Genomic DNA, 22,599 nt, shown 5'->3' with positions numbered 1-22,599 from the left:
TGTGGGAGGTAACCTTGTCTCTTGGAGGAGTAAAAAACAGAGTGTTGTCTCCCGATCTAGTGTTGAAGCTGAATACAGGTCAATGGCTAACGGAGTGGCTGAAATTCTATGGCTAAGATCACTACTTGAGGAGTTGGGTATTGAGTATGAGAAGCCCCTGATGTTGTATTGCGATAATCAAGCGGCTATTAATATAGCAAACAATCCGGTGCAGCATGACAGAACTAAACATATTGAAGTTGATCGGCATTTTGTACGAGAGAGGGTCTCATCACAAGAAGTGTGTCTCCCGTACATCACACCCAACATGCAGCTAGCAGATAGCCTCACCAAAGCTGTACCGAGGAAGAAGCTAGAGGCGGATCTATCCAAGTTGGGAATGATAAACATTTATTCCCAACTTGAGAGGGAGTGTAGAGAACACTGATGTGGGCCCCACATCTATGGTCCCACTGTGTTCGTAGGGTAGAATGTGTTCTAGTCATCCTAGGGTTAGCTGGTGGTCAATCGGTTATTTCAGTTTTATTTTGTTCTATTTGTTATGTAAATACTAAGGGCAGATCTGTCCTTTCCATGTAATGAGCATAACCTATAAATACTAAATAGAAGTGGTGGCGGCAGAACATTCAGATTCTGTCCCTCATTGCAACCATTTGTGTTCTACAATTCTCTCTTCTCTTTCTCTTCTCTTCTCTACATTTTCCTTCTATTTTCGAACCTGAAATCTATTAGGGTCCAAGGCTGATAGCAGTCTTGAACTTCTACTAATTCAATTAAATAATCGGATATTTGATTTTATCTGAATTCAGCCAATTAATTATTTTAGGCAATTAACATAAATATATAACATATAAATATTTTTATATAAAGTATATAAATATATATAAATTATTTATGTAATTTATATTATAAATAAATATATAATCAGTTGAGATATTTATTAAATCAAATCATGTCACATCCAAACCCAACTCGATTATGTCAAACCTCAAATTTGAACTCGGATTTTTGGGTATAGTTTACACCCCTATTTGTTGACTATCAGCTTCACATCCAAATCCAACTCGATTATGTCGAATCTCAAATTTGAACTCGGATTTTTGGGTTAGGGAACCTTGCAGCAACAGATCCATTTGAATCAATTAATATCCCATACTATATCTTAATTACATGAGCACCTGAGTTAGACCAGTGTTGTCACACCAAACCCAATGAAGTCAACCCACCACCCAACTCCAAAACCAAGTTTGAAACAGGTCTACCAAGTACTGACAGAACCAAACGGCCCATTTGTTTTTCCAGATCGGAACCATTCTACCACCATTAACCTTAGTAACTACCAATCAGGGAGCATAGGTGATTATTAATTACTGTACAAAATCAGAACTCACAATAACAAAGTCAACAAGATTATATCTCATTGATATGACTAATTTCATAACATAAAATTTAATTTAGACAGTTTGCACATCGTAAGTAACTTCATTGAGTTAGAAAAATAAACCAAACGTCAGGAAGCTGCTATAGAGCATAATAATGTAAAATATATTTATAAGCACCTTCCAAGAGGGTTTGAATTGCTAGTATAAGCAAAATACCTGCAAACAATTTTGACTGCAAAATGTCTCTGCTGAACAACTTCGAGTGGCTAGCAATTTCATTCTACCAAGACACTCTTTATGGTCTACAAGAAGGAACTAGAAACAGATTAGTCTTTGAAATAAGAATGACCAAAACATGTAAGGAATTTATAGGAGACCAACACTGGCGTGTGCATTGATAGCAAATCTCAGTGAATGACTGGCCATCAGTGTTAGCATCCCTCGAGTCACATATCCCACATCGACAAGAAGGACAGTACCATTTCCCTTCAGGAACATCCTGAAATAGATCAAACATCAAACAGGTCACTTTCCATTCACAAATGATAGCTACTAAAATTCTACATCTCATTTAATCTAGGAAGATATTAACAAACAAGTAATTTTTGCCGATCTGCACAGATTAGTTATATCACAGAAAGTCAGAAGCTACCTCAGAAACAATTTAGACAATGTGAACATATAATGCTGCCAAAGGATATATTTCACAACATTATAACACTTGGCAACTCAAAAATAGAAAGAGAACTCTTTCAACAAAGAGAACTGCAATTTTTCACCACAAAAAGCATGTATACCATGTAACTGCTTGGGATGGTGCAAGGATCTGTATGTAAAATCATTAAACATCATAGCTTAACCAAAAAAAAAACCGTTGAGCATCATATATACAGTGACAACTTTACCAACTTGTTTATATGCTTGGCATGACCCAAGAAGCAAGCGAACACCTTTCCAACAAACTGACTTTGACCATGCCAAGCTCATGGGCATACAATTCGACTCCTATAAGCCTGCCACATAAGGGTGACCTTCAGGGCAGGTCAGACTCTGGTAGTGTTTAACACAAGGGCTATAGAGCTAGCTCAGACATGGCCCTAAGTAGGCCTGCACCAAGACACTGTGTCTTAAGCATATTGTACCAGAATTGTTACCTGGTCTAATTTCTTCCACCATGAAATATCAAAGTTAGAACCTAGAGTACTAGTAACTTTGGCATAATAAAGGGAAAATATTATGATACTTATAAGTCACAGAAAGGAATAGTGAGATGCTTTGAGTAACTTATACGGTGCCCTTAATATTTCAGTGTATTAATAGTTAGATTGAGAGTTGGAAATTTTTAGCAAAAACCAACCAGTCACTTCTCTGAATCAAGCATTCTTTACAACCTTAGAAACATAAATAATAAAAATTCTAATCAGATCATGGCTCAAATTTTTTACACAAATTGATAAGTTATGATTTCCCTGAGAAAGAGTACCTTTTTTTGGTGAAAAGAAAGAGTACCTCAGTCCAGTGGAATTTTTACAGAAAACTAGAGAACTCAAGTACCAAGCACAAACTGACAAATTAACGTTTCCTTTTTTTTTAGGTATTTGTTATATAGTTTAAGTAGATCTTCACCATTGATAGAAGTTACAGAGTTGACTAACATAGCTTTTGAGTTTGAAAATGACAAATTTGACCACCTGTTTCAGATGATAGTTTTCTTTTTTTTTTCTTTTTCTAGCCCTTCGTTAAAATAGGTATACGATCAAAAATTCTGGAAACAAAAGGCTCACCTTAAGGTCAATGCAGCTCAAATGATATGAGGATGGGCAGTGATCACAGAGAATAAGCATTCCTCCAAAATGGCACACAAAGCATACTGCATCACTTTGTTGGCTACTATGATACTTCTTCCTTCGCTTTTGAGGACAGGATACCATATTTTTAAGCCTGACCATTTTGTCAGAATTGGAAGACAGAAGAGAGTGACAACAACGTTTAATATATCCATCAGCTCGATTAAGGGATAAATCAATTGCCCCTTCATCTTCCTCTGACTGTGATTTGATATTAACACTGACCTGCTGAATTTCTTGAAAGGCCCTTTTTCTTGCATGTAGACAATTGTTTTTTCTAGTGACAGAAAATGAAGCCTTTCTCTTCCTTCTCTCGTGACTGATGGGAAATGCCACTGTTAAGATATTCATATTCCCAGTTTGATTTGGTTCCATCAAATTCTGCCTTTCAAGAACTGAGTGATTGCTTTGTAATGCCTTTTCACTTTTTCCAGTTAAGTGATCAACCAGAGATTCATTATCCTTAGTTTGGTGCAACAAAAGGTCCTTTCGTTTCTCTACGGTCTTCTTTGTCTGGGCACTAAGCTTCTTATTATTGGGCGGAACACATAATACCCGTCTTTTTCTCTGACCAAGGCAATCAATGGGGATTGGTTTTCTGTTATCTCTACCAACAACATTACACTGTTTAAAGAAAACATCAGTTGACATTTCATTTCCTGTGCCTGAGGTGTCAACTAGAAGTCCCTTATCCTTAGTTTCATGAATTACAAGGCCCTTTGATCTTTTTGGCGTCAATATTTTCTTGACTGGCTTCTTCTTTTCTTTAGGTTGAACGATACCGGATATCTTTCTTTTACACTGAGCTGAGAAATCAAAGGGAACAGGATCACAGGTACTTTCAGTAGTAGCATTACTGTGCACGAGAGAAGCATCATTCACTATTTCCTCTTTCCCACTTGAAATCACAAGGGACTCTGGTTCCAATATTTTCAGTCTCAACGTAAGTGGCTCATTTTCTTGTTGAGGTAGTAAAATAAGAGACAACCTTTTAGCCTGACCAGAGCAGTCGACCAGAATGCTTTCAGAGTTTTCTTTCTCAACTACCACAGCCTGTGAACATGAGTTGACCTTACTCTTCTTTGGTCTTTTAGAATTCCTTCCTTCGGTAACAGTCTTATTGATTTCCTTAGGTGAGTTATTAACTGCCTTTACATTTTTTCCTCTAGAATTATTAGCCATGCAAGCATTACCCGTGCCTTGGTTGTGAATGCCCTGCAATACCCACTGCAAATCAATTGACTGCTTCTTTTGTTTGGGTAAAACAGGAGATGATTTTACGTTATTTATGCTTGTGTCAATGTGGAAGCTATTGCAGCTGCCTTGTTGAAAATCTGGAGCACGCAACAGCAAGTGAGTATCAATCTGCTTAGAATTTTTTGACTTTTTCCCTTTTTTCCTCGAGACACCAGCTGGAAGATTGGGTGGAAGAAGCACTTGGCGACTAGATTCAACTGCAATCTCCATAGCAACCTGCATGAGGTACTTACTCCACAAAATCCCGATACCACATGTCCACTCTGAAATCAATTCCACAAAACCAGCATTAACTCGTAAATTGTACCAAAGCTTCTTCACAAAAGCAGATAACGGTGTATCTCGCTCAAGTTCCTCAGCCAGCCCCATCAAAACCCAGGTGCCTCGATCTCTCCAACCACCCGAGAATTCATCCCAATCACGGCTTATGCGCAAATCATCAACCTTGAACTTGCGCTCGTCCCCCTCGTCAGGAAAAAACACAGAACGTTCCTCCGAACCCTCTTCCTGATCAAACACCACACCCTCCCACCATGCATCCTCATAGAATGCATCAACACAGAGACCATAAGTCAGCTTACGTTGGCATGTTTTAGTTGACAAAGGGGGAGGTGGGGGTCGGATACATCCACGGTAGGTTGTTCGGACACGATGGCGGAGGCAGAAGCCCTCCACCGCTTTTGTAACAGGTATGGCTTCTACAAGCTTTGACTCACCTTTGTCACATAGAAGCTCGTCATACTCAACAGAGCGGCTTAAGTCAGAGACTGCAACAACTATTCCAGGATGCCATGAGCCACGTAGACCTTCCTCAAATTGCCTCACCTAGGCATCAACCACCATATCAACACAATTCAGCTCCATTCATGCATTTCATCAAAGTCAGAAAGATAAATTTAAATTTCGACAAACAGCCACCTAAAGTACTGCTTCAAACATTGACAATAATTTAACATTAAAAAAGAAATAAATGAAGGAAAGCTTATGGAAGCAAAAGAGATTTCACAAGAAGTTGCCGATGCCTATTAAAAAAACATTTTCTCTGGCATACCTTATATGCTTGGTTCCAACGAACTAACGGAAATGACGAGTTACCCGGAGACTATAATGAACAGAACATGGAGAAAACAAGAAAAACAGAGTATATGTACCCACCACCAGTATAGTGGTTCAATCTCAACTTTACTCAATCTCTTCGAAAAACTCATAAATTAAAGTTAAAACATAAGAGAAACTCACCCATCAAAAGAAACTATAAAAGAACTCTACAACTTGGGCAATCAGAAAAAGCTACAAGCCTGACAGAAATTTAGAGAAAAACGCATTGTAGAACCTAAAAGCATTCATTGCCAGTAGATTATATGAAGAACGAATGCATTACTCTACTGGGAAGAGCGAGTAAAACAATAAATTCATCGAAATGATGAAATCGAACAGAATAGAAAGGAAAAGGAAAGAAAGAAAGCAGAAAGAACGGAAATAAAGTAAAGGATAAATAGACTTACCTCAACCTTGTTACGAAGAAGAAGCTTTCTTTGATTCATTGTAAAGAAGAAGGAGAACAGAGAGAAAAGGCAGAGGAATGTAGTTCAGTGTAATGGCGCAATTTCATGCTTCAGTAGGTTCTCGACTGCGAGTCGACCAAACCAGCTCTCTGCATGACATAGGGTTGGAGCTCAGAAATACTGCATAATCTAAATTCATTGTAGATAAACTACTACTGGCTCATTCCACATAGATGGTTCACTCCCATGTTAATCTCATCCGTTCAATACTAGAATGTCTCTTTTCATCTTTTTCAGTAGATATCCTGGCCATCTCTTCGAACCCACTAATCGAACGCCCACATTGTAAGGTATATGAAAATCTCAATGTGCGACCTATCCATGTTGTATTGTACCCACTTAATGGTGAGTTCTTCTTTACTACCAAAACAAAGAAAAAAAGAAGGAATGATGTAGGTCCCACCTAACTGCCATCTGTGAAGGAGGGGTTTCTAAGGTACAGCCAGCACCATTCTAAATCCAATTTCTTGGCACTGGGGTCCACATTTACAACCAACCATTGAACGGCTAGGCAGAAGAATAACCGCATGATGGCGCTGGTTTTATTATCCTTTGAATGATTTTCTTTTTATTTTCCCGCTCAGTTTTTCTTTTCGGTAAAATTGGAAACGAAACGGATGGCAAAAATGACGGACAGGATTAGGCCGTCCGAGTTTGATTACAGATTTACAGTTGGAAACTTCGCTTGACTTGGATCACAAGTCATATAAATCCCAATTCATGTGGAATGTAAACTTTAATAAGACGAGGAGACCGGATCAGCTTCAAACAATTGGCACCTCACACGCACATCCTATCATGCATTGGTAACATCTCCCATAGTTATTCGTTATAATTCATAGGAGATGTTTTCATGCACGGTGGATGTTGATGTAGCACAATCCGATCATTCCTAGTTGGCGTTCACGTGGCTCCTAAGAGGTACTTGAGACGAGAGAAAAGCGGAAGAACTCCCGAGGGGTTTCTCAATGGGAACGCTCCAATGCTTAAGTTAGTATTGTGTGCAATAAGCGAAAGGAGAACGAAGGCTAAGAGTGAGGATAGCGTGTTACTATTATGTTCAAGAGGTCAGAGATTCAAGAAGAAGTTTCCTTTCTTCCCCGAAGGCTTTTATAGAGACACTCACATCAGGTTGGGCATAACCGCCACTGGGCTCCTGCCACAGCCGTTACCAGCCAGGGCTGCGCAGGTGGCCGTTGTGGTGTACGCTTCACTCAGGTGAGTGACACATTTCCAAAGTGGCAGGCACGCCTTTGCCTGTAGAGAGACGTGGACGCAGACTATTGAAAGGACTAGGACTATGCCGTCAGTAAAGGATATGGCCCAGTCTGACTGGTACAATCTGTTAGTCGGAAGTTTTCTGGAGGGTGCCAGTGCAGTTCGTTCGCGAGCTATCTCGTGGCAAGCTTAGAATACTCCAAGATTACCCTTAGTGAAATTGGTCCTCGGAATGACTTGTCTACTAGGGAGCTCGGGCAAGCTAATAACTGTAGCTCGCGAGCTACAGTTGCCTCGGATTATCTCTTCAAAGATAGCACGAGAAACCCGGAGTTCGCCTAGCAGCAGACTCCTCCCCTCGTGAGCTGTAACGTAGCAGACTATTTCGTGGGCCCGTCTCTTTGTCGCTCCGAGCTTCAATGCTAGGCTGTCGCTCATGCTAAGCCGGCATCTACATGTCACCATTTCATAGGTTTGGTCAAATCATCATTCATCAGATGTGCCTGTGAGGCGCCCATTTGTGAGGAGCAGATCCCGTCACTAAGATGAGATAGGGTCTAGATCTCCATCGAGACAAGATCTGCTCCTCACGAATGGGCGCCTCATATGTGCATCCGCCATGCATTGAGAACATCTCCTGTGAATAATAATTCATAAGTACTGGAGATGCTCCCAATGCATGGTAGGATGTGCGTTTGAAGTTTTTGACAATCACAAAAAGCTCCCTTTAATTTCACTTCAACAAAATCCTTCCCTTAATTTTTAAAGAATTCAATAAAAATCTCACTTTTGTCACAAAATCCTCCCCTAGATTTTCCAAATACCCATTTTACCCTAGCCAAGTCGGAAGCAACATATCCAAAACCACTATTGTCTATCTCTTACCGTTAAATCTAACAATGCCATTTAACGTTATCCAGGGTTTGATCAAACAATTCACCATTCAAAGACATTGACTCCGGTACTGGTGATGCATGCTTTAATGCCTTGAAGACTTAGCAACCATAAGCGCCAATGTTGGAGCCAATGTTAGCATTGGCATTGGCGAAGCCTTGAATAACTCCTTGGGTAGCAACACTTTGACAATTTTACCAACTCACCGTTTGCTGTTAGGTTGGATTTGGGCATGAAGTCCTTAAACACCTGGTTAGTGGGGCAGAACACTATTAACCCTCCTTCAATGTTGTTATCAAATATCTACTCAACTTCGGAAGCCACTAGCATATCTGCGGAAACCTTACAACCTCGCTCTGACATTAGAGATGTGAGGTTTAGCTAGCTGTGACCCGGAGTGGGGGTTTCATCTTCAATGGATGCCATGACCTTGCCATGGTTGGATTCAACTCCAAAGCCGACCTTGCTGCCTTTGAGATCGGTGATATTGACGAAGCTAGAAGAGCTGGGGGCGGAGCCAGTACTTGGAACATAGTGGTAGTCAAGACCATATCGTTTGTCATTTGATGCAACTTTTGTGCACCAAAATTATCGAGGAGAACATGAAGGGATAGGATGTTTTTGATAATTTAATGGTGTAGATGGAGAGGTGCTTGGGTAGGAGGTCTGACATGCCGCCATTGTTGACTGTGCAGATTGTGATGGTCTCGCATTGGTTGTTCTCTACGACGAGTTGAGTGATAGCTAAGTGTTGGTTGAAGATGGAGATTCGGGGTACTTTGCTAGGATGCATGTGATATTGTGTGCATCAGTGACCCCGACTAAGAGTAGGATGAGAGAGAGGGTTATTGTTCTGGTGACCATAGGGAAGAGCTACATTATTTGACTAGAACGAAAATACAGTAGCGGTTTTGGGTGTGTTGCTACCGATTTTGTTAGGGTAAAATGGGCATTTGGAAATTTTTGATGCACTAGTCTAATGCTTTTCCACATGGATTAGTGACATAAGGGAGGTTTTTGTTGAATTTTTTAAAAATTCAAAGGGAGAATTTTATTAAAGTGAAACTATAAGGGAGATTTTTATGATTGTCAAAACTTAAGGGAGGTTTTATATTTTACCCTAATTGTAAATTTGTATTTTTGTGTTATCAATGTGTTTCATACACACTTTGCTTTATGGATATGCACCACATACGCACATCGGGAACATCTATGTTCACGATGGGTGGTTGTAATGTGTGATGTGAGTAGGAATGGGTAGGGCTCCAGTGGAATTCGTATTTAGTCCTCACAAACCACTTCACATTATCCTCATAATCCATTTCAGTCGTGCAATGGGAATATCTCTCATTCAATAAAAAATGCAAATACAAAGATGATTCTAATGCACGACTGCAAAAAGGTTGTGAGGCGGCTCAATTATGACCAAATCCGAGTTCATCGAATTTATGCCTAGTTGTCGGTATATTGGGAATATCTCCCTCCAAAGGCCATGTTCACTTTTCAGTAAGTTAATTACTCGGGTAAATACAGTTTATCTAGGTACGTTTTTCCTGGGAAACACTTACCCAGGTAAGTGCATTTATCCATGTTTTTTATTTCCCATGTAAATAAGGCAATGATCATCTTATGATTTCATAAAAATATATTATTAAAAGGGGCATTTTTTTGTCTCATTCAAGTGTTGGACTTTTGGCAACAACAATGTTTTAAAAATCAATTTAGAGGCTGAATTGCTTTTACCTTTGAGGCGTGGGTCACCCTAGTTTGACCATTCGAGTTAAATGGGTCAGATCATGACATGTAATCTAACAAGTATTATATCAATAAAATAATATATGCATACATATGTATTAACTTAAGTTTAATTTATATTTATTTATTTATAAAAATATTAAAAATTGAGATTTGAGTCCACAAAAGAGGTTTTTCTTTACCACTGAAAATTTATATATTATAACCTGGATTTGGATCCAACTTGAACATATCAATGGTTCAACTACATAGGCTAGATAGTTTTTTATCAAATCAATGATTTTTTAACAAACCTTGAGTTTTAGGAAAATTGAACCCATAATCATGGCAAAGTGATGGTTTAAACGGTTTGATTGTTTGAATCAATAGAAGGCTCAAAACATTGGGCAAAACTTGCATGACCACAATTATAAGTAGTTGTTGCCAAAAATAACAATTGTCAACTATTGAGCAAAACTATTCTAAATATTAATGACAATAGAAGGTTAGGGTGGGCACCACACTCCCCATCCTTGATCGACTTTTTAGTCCTCGTCCTAACTCCTTACCCAATCCTTGATGAAGACCAGCTTCCTATTAAGGGCTTGAATCCTTGAATTTTTTTAATTAATAGTTTTTTTGGAAAGAAAACATCTCTTAAAATAAAGAAACATTTCATAATATAAATAATATTTTAAATATATTTTGATATATAATTTAAATAATATATATTTAAAATAAATCATATCACTACAACAAATTCCAATTATAATGGCGTTTTTCTAAATGCCATTATAGATCATCTTTAATGGCATATCTTAAAAATGCCACTATGTATTTTAACCATCACATTTTAAATTGCCGCTCAAATATAATATAAATGCCACTATAATTCTTGATGTATCTCTAATAAATTGTGCCCAAAAAAGTAATTAAAGTATTAAACGCCACTATACATATAGTCTATTTTCAACTATTAAAAGAGCAGTAAAAGAAAAATGAGCGCTAAACTTTCCCGTTCACATGTGTTTGGGTTCTCCTTTTCCCTTATCTCGTTCTGCGTTCTCCTCCATTCATCCCTGAAACTCATATCGTGTCAAGATTCGTGGATGAGTTCATTGCAATCCACTTTAACATTCTTATCCATTTGTGTGAGTTCTTTGTCTATGGATATTATATTATTTCCATTTTTTGCTTGGTCTAGAGGGGCTATAGCAGAGCTGTCCTTGGGCGATGTTCATGCACCGAGGCCACTACAAGAACGAATGACTTTATTGAAATGGTTGGCCTTCTTTCAAAATCTTCCTCTAGATCCTGAAGGGAATACCTTCAATGGTGCATGTTCTTCTTTTGTTTGCCTTAGACATCCCTTACTCGCTTCTTCATCCTTGTCCTCTTCTACCTCATTCAAGCCCTTACCTGTCATTGAACTTCCCTATCAAGATTTGCTTCCATCCCTTTGAACATTAGCAACTATGATGATAGTGACCTTAATTAGCAGATCGATAAGCTTTCGGTAAGTTCTGTAGTTGATGACCTTCCCATTTTTGTTGTCTTTTTTCCTTGTTGGGTTCTCTATTTTTCTTATTTTTGTTCATTCTGATCATTTTAAGTTTTATTATAGTTCATTAATTCTTTTTAGTATATTTATTATTGTAGTAAAGGGCAACAACGTATGATTTAGTTTTAGTCGTGCATTTGATGATTGTACATCCCCTAGTTTTTGGTAGAATGATCAAATAAATTTGTATTTTTAGATGGTTTCTACTTACATTGCTCTGGGAATATATTGAAGGGATATATATTGTCGGTATGCTAGGTAGATACTAACTTATGGTTTATTTTTCGGTGTTTACGATGGATCATTCTACTTGATGTAGTTATACTTGGTCATAACTGAAATTTTCAATTTAATGCGTGAAAAAGAAATGGGATAGTTGCCCTGTGTAGCTTCTAGGACTCTTAAGAACGGGATTAATTTTGAATTTGATGGCTAGAGGTATGATTTAGGTCAATTGGTGCTCCCTTTGTCAGGAGGGGTGGGAATTAGTCAGTCATATTCTTTTGCACTGCCCCATCTTTTTGTAGTATGGACTCATTTCATTAGACTTCGGCATAGATTGGGTTCCTCCCGATGACATTGGCTGCCTAGTTTTTGCATGGCCCTCAGCTAGGCTTAATAAAAGAGGCAGGATTGTGTTGCTTGCTTCTCCTTTAATCCTTTTTTGGGTGCTTTGGGGTGAAAAAAAATAATAATTTTTTAGGGGTTACTCTTCTCAGTTAATGGCAGTGATTGGGAAAACAGAGACTCAGAGAGGCTGCTATTCAAATGGTTGTCAAACAGGCTAGGATAGGGTCATTAGGGTCGCTTAGTTTGTTAACAATCTTGGAATTAATCTAAGAACAAGATTGTATGTAATAAAGATATCCAGTGTGTAGATGATTAGCTTGTTGGAGGCCTAGGTGGGCCCAATCCTAAGGACAATAGGAGGTGGTCAAGTTGCAAAACAGTGAAGAAATATTTAGTGGAGTAGATTCAGTACCTACCAAACAAACCTGATGTGTCATGTTTGTTGGTAGAAATTAGCATTTTTTGTAACTTGTTTTCTCCTTGAACAAAAACATATAAGGGCACAAGTGCTTTCAATAACATATATTCTATTTGGGAGCCTTTTCCTTCTTGAATTAAAGCTTCACTCATTTGTCTAACACAAGTGAAAAAGAAACTTCATGACTACAAATATCATTCAAAAAGAAACTTTGGCTGGTTTGGAATGATTGAAGCTTTGATTAAGTTGCTTTCAAGGATAGCAAGAATTGCCTATGGGCCAAAAGAAATTTCTTCTAGGGAGTGTGATGGAGATGAAGCACCTGCTTTGGGAAACAACAATAATTGCTCCCTTGGTCATAATGTAGATGTGTTATATTGTAGCAGGTATTAATTTATGTATCAAAAAATTTAAGGAGTATTGAATTTTTATCTTTTACCTAATTTATAGAAATTATTGAAACATGAGATTATTAACTTGTAAACTTCCAATGCCAGAAATTATGTACACCCAACTCAAGTTTCAGTGTTGTATAGTGAGGATAACTGTGGTTCTAATGCAATTTTGATTGCTTAATGGATAATTGATATTTCACTGCAGGAGTTGCCATTGAAGAACACTTCAAGCTGATTGACAAGCATGCTGAGGTAATAATGAACATGCAACTTGAAAGAGAGGAAACGGAAATGAGGGAGATGATGATGAAAGTGTTGCATGATCAAGGCTTTACTTTAGAAAGCTGAGGCAAAGAAAATGGTAAAAGCATGTAGTGTAGACCGAAAGCAACATAAATAGGATGCAGTGTCCTCTCCCTCCAACCAAACTTAAATGAGATGATATTGGTCAAAAATGGGAAATTGAATTAGCAATGTAAATTTACATCTGATGCTTGGTGGTTTTTTTTAGAATACCATAATCATTCCATTGGTACATAAACCAAATTGCCTTACTTTGTTCTTTGCATGCCATATTTTATATTCTCTGGAGCACACTGCACACTGCACTTTTTGTAACAACAATGCATAATACCCCCTTCAATTAGGTTGAGGTTAACCTCAAACCAACCCAATTTAGACTAGTTTTGGGAACCAATAAATTAATTGATGGTTGCACTTTAGGCAATTGTACACTACAAGAAAACTAGGCATTAACAGCAATTTTTCAACCAACAGATCGAAGGTCTTAACCTTAAAAAAAAAAAAAAAAAACTATGGCCTTAGATCAAGTAGAGTGGAGAACAGGGTTTATTCTAATTTCCAACGTAGAACTAATCAATTACTAGTACACAATGTGGTTAGTTTTCTGCTATTGGTTCTAGGAAGACTACACTAATTTTCATATTTCTCTTGTTTTGGTCCTTGCTTTTTATTACTAGGAATCTGTATACATATTTATCAGCCCATCCACTCTTACATCACTATTCGATCCTTTATGTCTCCATTAAAACAACAACTAGTCCCATCCATATATTCTCCCAAGTCCTTAAGCCTTTATCTCCTTCATTAATTACAGTTAGTTAGCCTTATTATTCTATCAGTTCAACACATTTTGGTGGATTGATTAATTATGTAATGCAGTTATATTCATGCAGCCCTAATCCCTAGTTATTTTTTATTACAACCAATGGAAACCGTCAAACATCAACTTGCAGCTATCATAGGTCATTATCAACTGGTTTCTATTTAGCTAGATGTTATCAGTTTATTCTATCAAGGAAACTATTTGAATCCCCTTATTGGGTGTCTCCCTCCCAACAAAAGTTGGGACATAAGGTTCTTTTTTTTTCATGCATATTAATAAATCTTTATAAGAATAACGTGGATTCATTGAAGGGGTTGCTATAGTTGTGGAGGTTCATGATCGATAAGTTTTTCTTCTAAAAATCTTAAGTTACTGCCTGCCTATTTATTAATATGCGCTTGTGGTGTTTATAACAGTGTTATTGATGATAGTGAGATAGAGATGACAGATTTTCCCACAAGTTCAAGTAATCTTATAAGTGCAAAGAAGTTTAAACTTTCTATATGCTAGACCATACTGTTGGCTGACCCATACATGAGGCACACAAGGAATGGGTTGGATCTATATTGATGGTTTTAACTATCTTAACTTATTGCATATTAGATAGAGAAAATTCAAAAATGTCGAGAGGTAATACTAACTATTAGCTCTCTCTTATGCATGCACTCAAATTATCCTTCTACTCAAGAGGAGGAATTACAGAAATTCAAGGAAAGAATTTGAAGCATGGCAAGCAGCCCGAGTTTGGGAACATCCAAATGTTGTTGAACTTAGCATAATTCTTGGGCAATGGCTTGCTCAAGAGAACCTGAACAACATAACAAAATCTAGTCACTTTGAGCACATCCCCCTAATGGATTGTGATTAGAAATTTGGTAAGACTTATGATAACAAACAGGGTTAGTCTAGATCTTATGTACCAACAAGGATAGTGATCTTGAAGCTTGGCCCTGACAAGAATGAGGGTATAGAGTGAAGATTCTTGGACTGGTTCATTAGAAGTTGTTGAAGAGGAAATGCTTCAGCAACAACCAACCCAACCTGAGAATAGTTTTTCTTTAGAGAGAACACCTCCTCAAACTCTACAGCAAGGTCTGGAATCCCAAGGTTCCGGCAATGAAATACGCAAAGCCATCACCCATGATGCGCTCAAAGTCCCCAAGTCATTCAAGTAAAGGTGACGTATTTCGCCACAAAAGCTTCAACAAAAACATTAATGGGTTTCTTTCTTTTTCTTCCTACATATTCTATAACTCAGTGATTACTTACAATGCAGGTATATGAGCCTAACTAATCAACTAATGTCTCCCATTTCTAGAGGCTTTATCGCAATAAACAGAAAGGTAGGACCCCTCATGCCACCAGCTAAAGACCCACCAAAGGTATACAACTTCTTAGAACTCCGTTGATTCCATGAATTCTTCCTTACATTCAATTAAATTATTACAAACATATAAGAAAATCAAGTTGCTCAACCTAGAAATTACAAAGATGTAATCCCCAAAGCTGTCCTCCCCGGGAGGTGGTTCTATTTGAATCCAATTGAACAACCAAATGGATTACTCACTTTACTTTGTTTGTTGTTGCAACTACTGAATGATCAATGTCTTTAGGAAGTGGGTATTTCACCAGTCTGAGTATTAACACCATTGTGGATGAGGAAATCATGGGTTTATTTTAATTTTCGTTATCCATGTTTTATAGTTAATGGATAATGCTTCATTTAAAGAAATTTGTATTCAATCTTCACACAATGCATCTACAAAGTATTTAAATTCTTTAATTTCCACCCCTTCATTTGGAATTGCTCAGAATCTATATTTTCGTGATTCAAATGTTCATAATTTGTTTCTCATTCTCACCAACCTGGTACCATTGGAGTTGGACTGAAACAATTTCTCCATTGATCTCCGTCCACAAACATACTTAATTTACAATGTGAAAGAGACAACATCATTGGTTTTGAATCTTGTTAGGTATGGGGCAATGCACTTCCTAGTAGTCAACTTTCTAGTTGGTAGTTATTTCAACCTGAGCTTCAAATCCTCCTCAAAGACAAACTAAGTTGTAAATTGTTCATCTCATCATTGCATAGTTCTGATAATGTCTCTGATTAATTGGTTATTTGATCAGAGAAAATAACCATTTTAATTTAATTAAATATAGAGAAAATAGATTATTTGAAGAAAATTAAAAAAAGAATAAAAGAAAAGTTATTTGAAAAAATACTTTTAGCGACAGTATTTTGACTATTGCTAAAAAACATGTGCCAAACTTATAGCGGCAGCCAATTAAACATTAGCGCAGTTTTAACTTCCACTAAAAATTATTTTTCTTGTAGTGACATGATTGTTGTATATGGTTCTTTGGGGGCAATAATTGCTTGATTGTTGCCCATTCAACAACAGTCTAGAAAGGTTGTTGCCTAAAATGATTTTAGATACAACTGTTGGTACGATTGTTTGGCAACAATTGCAATTGATTGTTGCAAATGACTATTACTACACACAACTGGTCCAATAATGGCTTCGCTTCCCTCAGCTCGTCCAATTCACCTGAACACCTCATTTCAAATAACATCAAATGCTAAAACCTACCCTCTTGTTTTAAGAAAGGACAAATAATACCTCCCTTATTTGGGTCTTGGGTGACATTAACAAGTTGGGATCATCACTCTACCCAACCTGCCAATCTCAATGTCCCACCCACGGAGTGACATTTGTAGTGTCATACGGGTTCCCCATCTTTATATGTAAGAGACGAGAGTTAACATTCTTTGTTTCCTTTATTTCATATTAAAAAAGCAAATCAAACATAAAATTAAAAATTTTTTTCCCCATCTACCTCACTCCCTCTTCTGCCTATTTTTCGTTCTTTGCCCAAATACCCTTTCCCCTCTTTTCCCATTATTTTTCTCTTTATCAACACCAATCAAGGCAACCTGGTTCCCCTTACTTTTTATCTCTATCAACACCATTCACAAAAGTGAGCTTTTGCTTTCACTAGCCATTTCCCAATTTGAGAAAGGTAAGAGAAGGGTGGGGTTAACCAAATGGAATATGCTTATCTCTGAAAACCTATAAATAATTTAATTTCACGGTTCTATCTCTAGTTTTTCTATTTTATAGTACTAACCTGTATAACTAATTTTGCCATCTTCCACATGTGTGAAAACCATACGTTTAGTACAAATATAGCAATCCCTTCTCTTGCTCACATGAATGCATAGAGCGAAGACGAATTCCTCATTTTTCTCTTGCTCACATGAAAAGAAATAGGGAGTTCGTGTCAAATCGTGAAACATAATAGATATCACAACCCGCATGCCGTCGGGCCAGGCCGGGCCGGGCCGCTACATCTCTACAAATAGGCTACACAAACAGAAGATCTTAATTGACATCAATAGACAATGGGGGTGTTTGGTGCCACTGTTGTGTCCCAGAAAAGTAGTGCCACATAGGTGCCAACTCAGTATTTCTAGTCAAACGATTACTTCTATTTGATAAGCTATTAATTAATGTAAAATATGCATCATCTTGAAACTCAAGAAAGTCAAGTTTCTCTGAAACGTTCTTTATGATTGGATGACTTGGTGTCGATGTGGCAGCAACACTATCTGTTTTTGTAAGAAAATGACTTGGTGTCGATGTGGCATCTACTTAACAACACAACAACAATATGCAGTTTTTTAGAAAACGGCAATGGTACTAAATACGAACAAAAAGACCTTCGATGAGTCTATTTGCGCAATAACTTCATATCTAGCTACGAGCAAATTAGGCCCAATAACATCTTATCTATAGTTATGTTGGCAATAAATCAACTTCGACGAGTCTATTTGGGCTTATGAACTTCATAAACAGGATCTTCTCATGACCAATAAAGGCCACACCAATGCTACAATCCATTGAACACGATATATATATATATATATATATATATATATATATATATATATATATATTTGAAGATTTGACAACAACAAAAAATGTAGTGAAATTTATGCCGCTCATTCATAGTGGAAGTTTACATGCGGTGTTAAGTGGTAAAAAAGGAGGCCTCAAAGTAGCCTCTATTAGGTGAATAGTAGTGATGCACTCTCAAGTATCATGTCCCCTAATTCTAAATTTTTTATAAGTTCACCTACATTTGTTATCGTTTGTGATATCTTACCATATGTTTTATCAAAGAGTTTCATTCCTATTGAACCCAATTCTAAAAAAAACAATTAATGTTTCGAATCTTAGAATATCTAAATTCCTCATGAGAGTACCTCGGTCATGTTTGGGAGTGCTTAAAAATAAGTGTTCTTTGGACCATTAAGCAATTATTGGTATTTTGGAAATAAGGCCAAAATAAGTGCTTATTTTAAAATTAAAAATAAGGACTTATTTTTTAAGCCCAAATTTCCAGTTTTCTTTAAGTGTTTATACAATAAGCACTTATTCAATTTTTTTCTTCCAAAATTATCCCTATTTTAATTTTAAAATACCACTTATAAAATTATTCCTAATTAAATTTTATAAAAGTATTTTTATGAAAGCATTTTTATAAAAGTACTTTTACCTTTTAAAAAGTATTTTTATAAAAGCACTTTTATTTCATAAAAAATACTTTTATAAAAGTAATTTAATAAAAGTGCTTTCAAATAGTATATTTTGAAAATTAAAAAAAAATGAAGGACAAAATAGTCACGAATGCTTATTTAAGTGCTTATTAGAAAAAAGGACTACCAAGCGCTCAATATAAAATAAGTGATTCCTTTAAAAAATAAGCACTTGAAAAATTGGGTATCAAATGCAAATAAATGCTTATTGGAATAATCACTTGCTTTTAAGCACTTATTTTTAACTTAACCACTCCCAAGCATGGCCTTCTATACTTTTAAGTAAAAAATCTATCTTGTTACTTTGAATTTTAAGGGAGTAGCATGAAGATGAATTGATGGAGAAAGAAGTCACGTGAGTTATAAGGTTGACTACTTGACCCCAAATCATGAAGATTTACCTATACCATGTAATTGTAATCTCTGTTTGAGAGGGAGGAAAATAAAGATATTGCATGCATCAGTAACATTTACCAAGTGAAAAGTAATATGCTAATAACATTATCTAAAACTAATCTCAAAATTAGTACGACAAAGGAAAATGGTCTCAAAGCTTTAAACGAGTTTTGCTCGCTTGTGAACTAATGTCATGAGTATGAAGTATCAATGGATTTTCGGTTCTGATAACTTCTAAACTAGCAAAAAGGCCATCTTTTCCCTTTTATAATCTGAGAGGCCAATTTAGACCTACAATAAGTTGAAAAGGCCACTGTTTGCCAAAAAAGGTATGTGTTGTGACATCATTCATAATCTCTTAAATAAATAAAATATTAAAAAATGTGATGTAGCACTTACTTAAATTTTATATTTTAAGAAAAAAATATTAGTTAAATGCTAATCACAAGAATAAAATAAGAAATATTTAAACTGAATTAATAAATATATATTTATATGGGGCCCACTTAAAATTTCCTATTTAATAGGTGGGTTTCTCCCTTCCATTGGTTGTCTTCTCCCTCCTTTCGACCCCGGATTGCTGCTACAACTTTCAGCAGTTGCGATTATCACTTCCCCCCTCTGTCACACACACATTTTCTTGCCGTCCTAAAGAGTCAACCCAAATGAGAACAGCACCATCCTGATCACCAACACGACCAACAACACCAGCAAATGGTGTCATTTGCTGGTCAGGACATCGATCATCACTCACGGTCTAAGTCTATAAAGCAGCATGGTACCCTCTTTTTTCCCATCGAAGCAAAGCCGCGTACAACCGGCATTGAGCGACAAGGAGAAAGGATTCGTAGGGGAGGAGGGTGGAGCATATGGGAGGAAGAGGATGTCTCTGTGGCAGAATATGAAGTGGACGGCAAGATGGCGAGGTCATCAAGCTAAGTAGGTCATGTAGAAGGACATGTTGAACTGCCATTGATCATATCAAACAACTCATTAGAAACAACAACCATTCCCGAGAGAGTGAGAGAGGGTGAGCAAGGAAGAGACAGAGACTTGCAATTTCAGTAAGGTGGTCAAGATTTACGAAGGTGAAGTGAAGAATATCATTGCAACAGAGCCTTTCAATAGTTGTCATAGAAAAAACTTTTTTTCTTGCTTGCCTTGTGTCCTTTCTCTCTCTCTCTCTCTCTCTCTCTTATCCTTTTGGACTAGAAATTAAAATTTTGCAGGTGTAGCGGCGTGTCACAACCACCTCACATGCAGTAGAACTGATTGTGGTCATATTTTGACAGAAATCTAACCAGTTTTCTCTGGGATGAACACCATATTGTCACCCCCAATCACGAACCACCTCACATCTTTCATTCTCAACCTGAGTATCTCGGATACGATCTTAGGATCCGAATGGATGAACGGTAGCCGTGTCGATTCTTCAAATAAAACCAAGATGTGTCGCCAAAGATCTTTAATGGCGGTAGCCCTTCATCCTTATGGCTCTTGACCAGATTATCTAGCCATACGATTCCCCACATCTCCTTGGGCATCCACCATATCTTGATGTAGATCTTCCTTTATTCTCATAACCTTGCCGAAGTTGCGATTCAGATTTATCTCTGCATCCGCGAGTGTAATGTTGGAGATCAGAGGTGATGATGAAGAAAGACGACTGTAGGGATGGTTGAAATAGTCATCTTGATGACAGGCGCAGGAAGTGGAGAGAAGCTTTAATGCATAGATGACGTAGGTAAGAGAGATGAAAAGGATGAACCAAACCATGGTTTTTAAAAACGAACCCGTGATCCAATCGGTCAGGGGTCCGGTTACTGGTTCGAACTGTCCGACCGTTCGACCCAAACAGCCAGTCCATTTTGACAAAAAATTAAAAAATTGGAAAACAGTCAAAATGGTTTGAACGGTTAATCGGTCGGTTCGACGGTTTATTGACCAAAATCAACGATTTTAGGGGAAAAAACGGTTTTGAAAGAAAATGAATTCTCGGCTTTTCCAGTTCGATCGTCTGATCTGGTCCAATTTTGAAAACCATGAACCAAACAATGAGCTTTGGGAGAACTCGAGTTGGAGTGGCGAAGACAGCAAAAACGACAAATGAGAGTTCAAGTGGGCCCACATAATTTCAAGTGGGACCCACCTATATATTCTTTTTAATATTTATTAATTGATATATTAAATATTTTTTATTATATTCTTGTGAGTGGGTTCCACCTACTATTTTTTTCTTAAAAATAGGAAATTTCAAGTGAGACCCACATACATTTTCAGTATTTATTAATTTATATATCAAATAGTTTATATTTTATTCAGTGGAATTCATTTATAATTTTCTAGTTTTTTGAGTTTAAAAGTATCACATCAGCATTTCCTATTATTTTACTCATTATTTAATAAACTGTGAATGGTGTCATGCCTTTTTTGGCTATAGGTGGCTTTTTCAACTTAGTTTGATGTCTAAATTGACCCCTTAAATTATAAAAGGGCCAAATGGTATTTTCACAAAATTCAAGGGTTCTAAGAATTGAAAATCCAAACATCAATATCAATGATTTTTGCAACATTCATTCATTGGAAACTTGAGATATTCCAACTAAACCAGCCTTATGTCTAAAAGATTATAGCAATAGGCGAATTCAAAATAACAAGAAAGCAACGTTAAGATGGTTGAACCGTTGAAGAACTATTTAATCCAGTTGCAAAGCTGTTAATCATTATTTACAAAGCTTGTTTAAAGATGCTACTCTCAAAAGGACCGGAGGAGTCATCGAATGTTTAGTTGGGATAGGTTTGTCATATTCTTTTTTGTTTTATTTTTATTTTAAATCAAAATTATATAAATGTCGAACTGCTAGCCGTTGCCCCGGGTTGAAGGAGTTAATGGTTCAACGTTTTGGGTCAATGGTTTTTTTATCATTTCAACAGTTTTGGGCTGGATGACGGTTTGAGGTTAAACCAGAACCGTTTGATTGATCGGTTTCTGGTTCGAACGGCCCGACCGTCCGAGTCAACGGTGGTTCGAAACGTTGAAATACATCGAACCTTGCTCGTGACCTGATTTAAAATCTCATAAGCAACACCCCACTACAAGAGAAGCTTGCATGCATAAAGAATCGACGAGTGGCTTAGACAGAGAAAACTTCCCTACTTTTGTTTGATGAATGAATTCATAATTGTAAATATTTCTTAAAAAGGAAAGGCAAAGTGCCTGGACAAGTGGGCCCAAACTCTGAGAAAACAGGAGTTAATTAAGGACTCAATATTAAACAATTGGGTAGAGAAGGACTTGAACCAAATAAAAAAAAAATGGTTTGACCAAAAAACCACAATTGATCTCAAAACTGACCAAGATTCCGATCTGAAGTAAGGAAAGCAGCACTTTATGTGAAGGATCCCCTGACTGAATAAATCAATGCTAAACAATCTAAAGCAAAAGGTCGGGCATGTCACGCTTGTACTACTGCTACTACTACAACTAAGTTAGCATAAGAAAGAAAAAGCTTCCAGTACCGCCACCACCTCTAAGTTATCCGTTGTGTAACGGATTCTTAGTTTAGTCCCCGCCCAAACAAATTCAAACAATTTAAAAGAAGCGAAGAAAAAGGTAAAAATCAATACTTT

The 22,599-nt window shown here is 37.1% G+C and overlaps 1 protein-coding gene and 1 pseudogene across 4 annotated transcripts in view; both read right to left on the bottom strand.

Moving 5' to 3' along the window:
* The window catches only part of LOC148851824 (uncharacterized), a 42,709-nt gene extending 36,540 nt beyond the window's left edge, over positions 1-6,169 (bottom strand). For all 4 annotated transcript variants that reach the window (XR_016098753.1, XR_016098752.1, XR_016098751.1 and 1 more), the window contains exons 1-4: positions 5,992-6,169; positions 3,167-5,311; positions 1,764-1,881; positions 1,599-1,684 (exon numbers count right to left, since the gene is read on the bottom strand). Coding sequence is in view for 1 of the 4 variants with exons in the window: in XM_088942855.1 (XP_088798981.1) it covers positions 1,599-1,684; positions 1,764-1,881; positions 3,167-5,311; positions 5,992-6,030 (2,388 nt within the window). In the remaining 3 variants the exon portion in view is untranslated. The remainder of the gene's footprint in view (positions 1-1,598; positions 1,685-1,763; positions 1,882-3,166; positions 5,312-5,991) is intronic.
* A 1,993-nt stretch (positions 6,170-8,162) lies between these two features.
* On the bottom strand, positions 8,163-9,042 carry LOC148851823 (fasciclin-like arabinogalactan protein 2 pseudogene; annotated as a pseudogene).
* Positions 9,043-22,599: the final 13,557 nt, after the last annotated feature.

The sequence above is a fragment of the Nelumbo lutea genome, chromosome 5, assembly GCF_056320005.1.
Source record: "Nelumbo lutea isolate HS-2025 chromosome 5, American lotus-T2T, whole genome shotgun sequence".
NCBI classification, from domain to species: domain Eukaryota; kingdom Viridiplantae; phylum Streptophyta; class Magnoliopsida; order Proteales; family Nelumbonaceae; genus Nelumbo; species Nelumbo lutea.
This window is presented reverse-complemented; position numbering and strand designations above follow the sequence as displayed.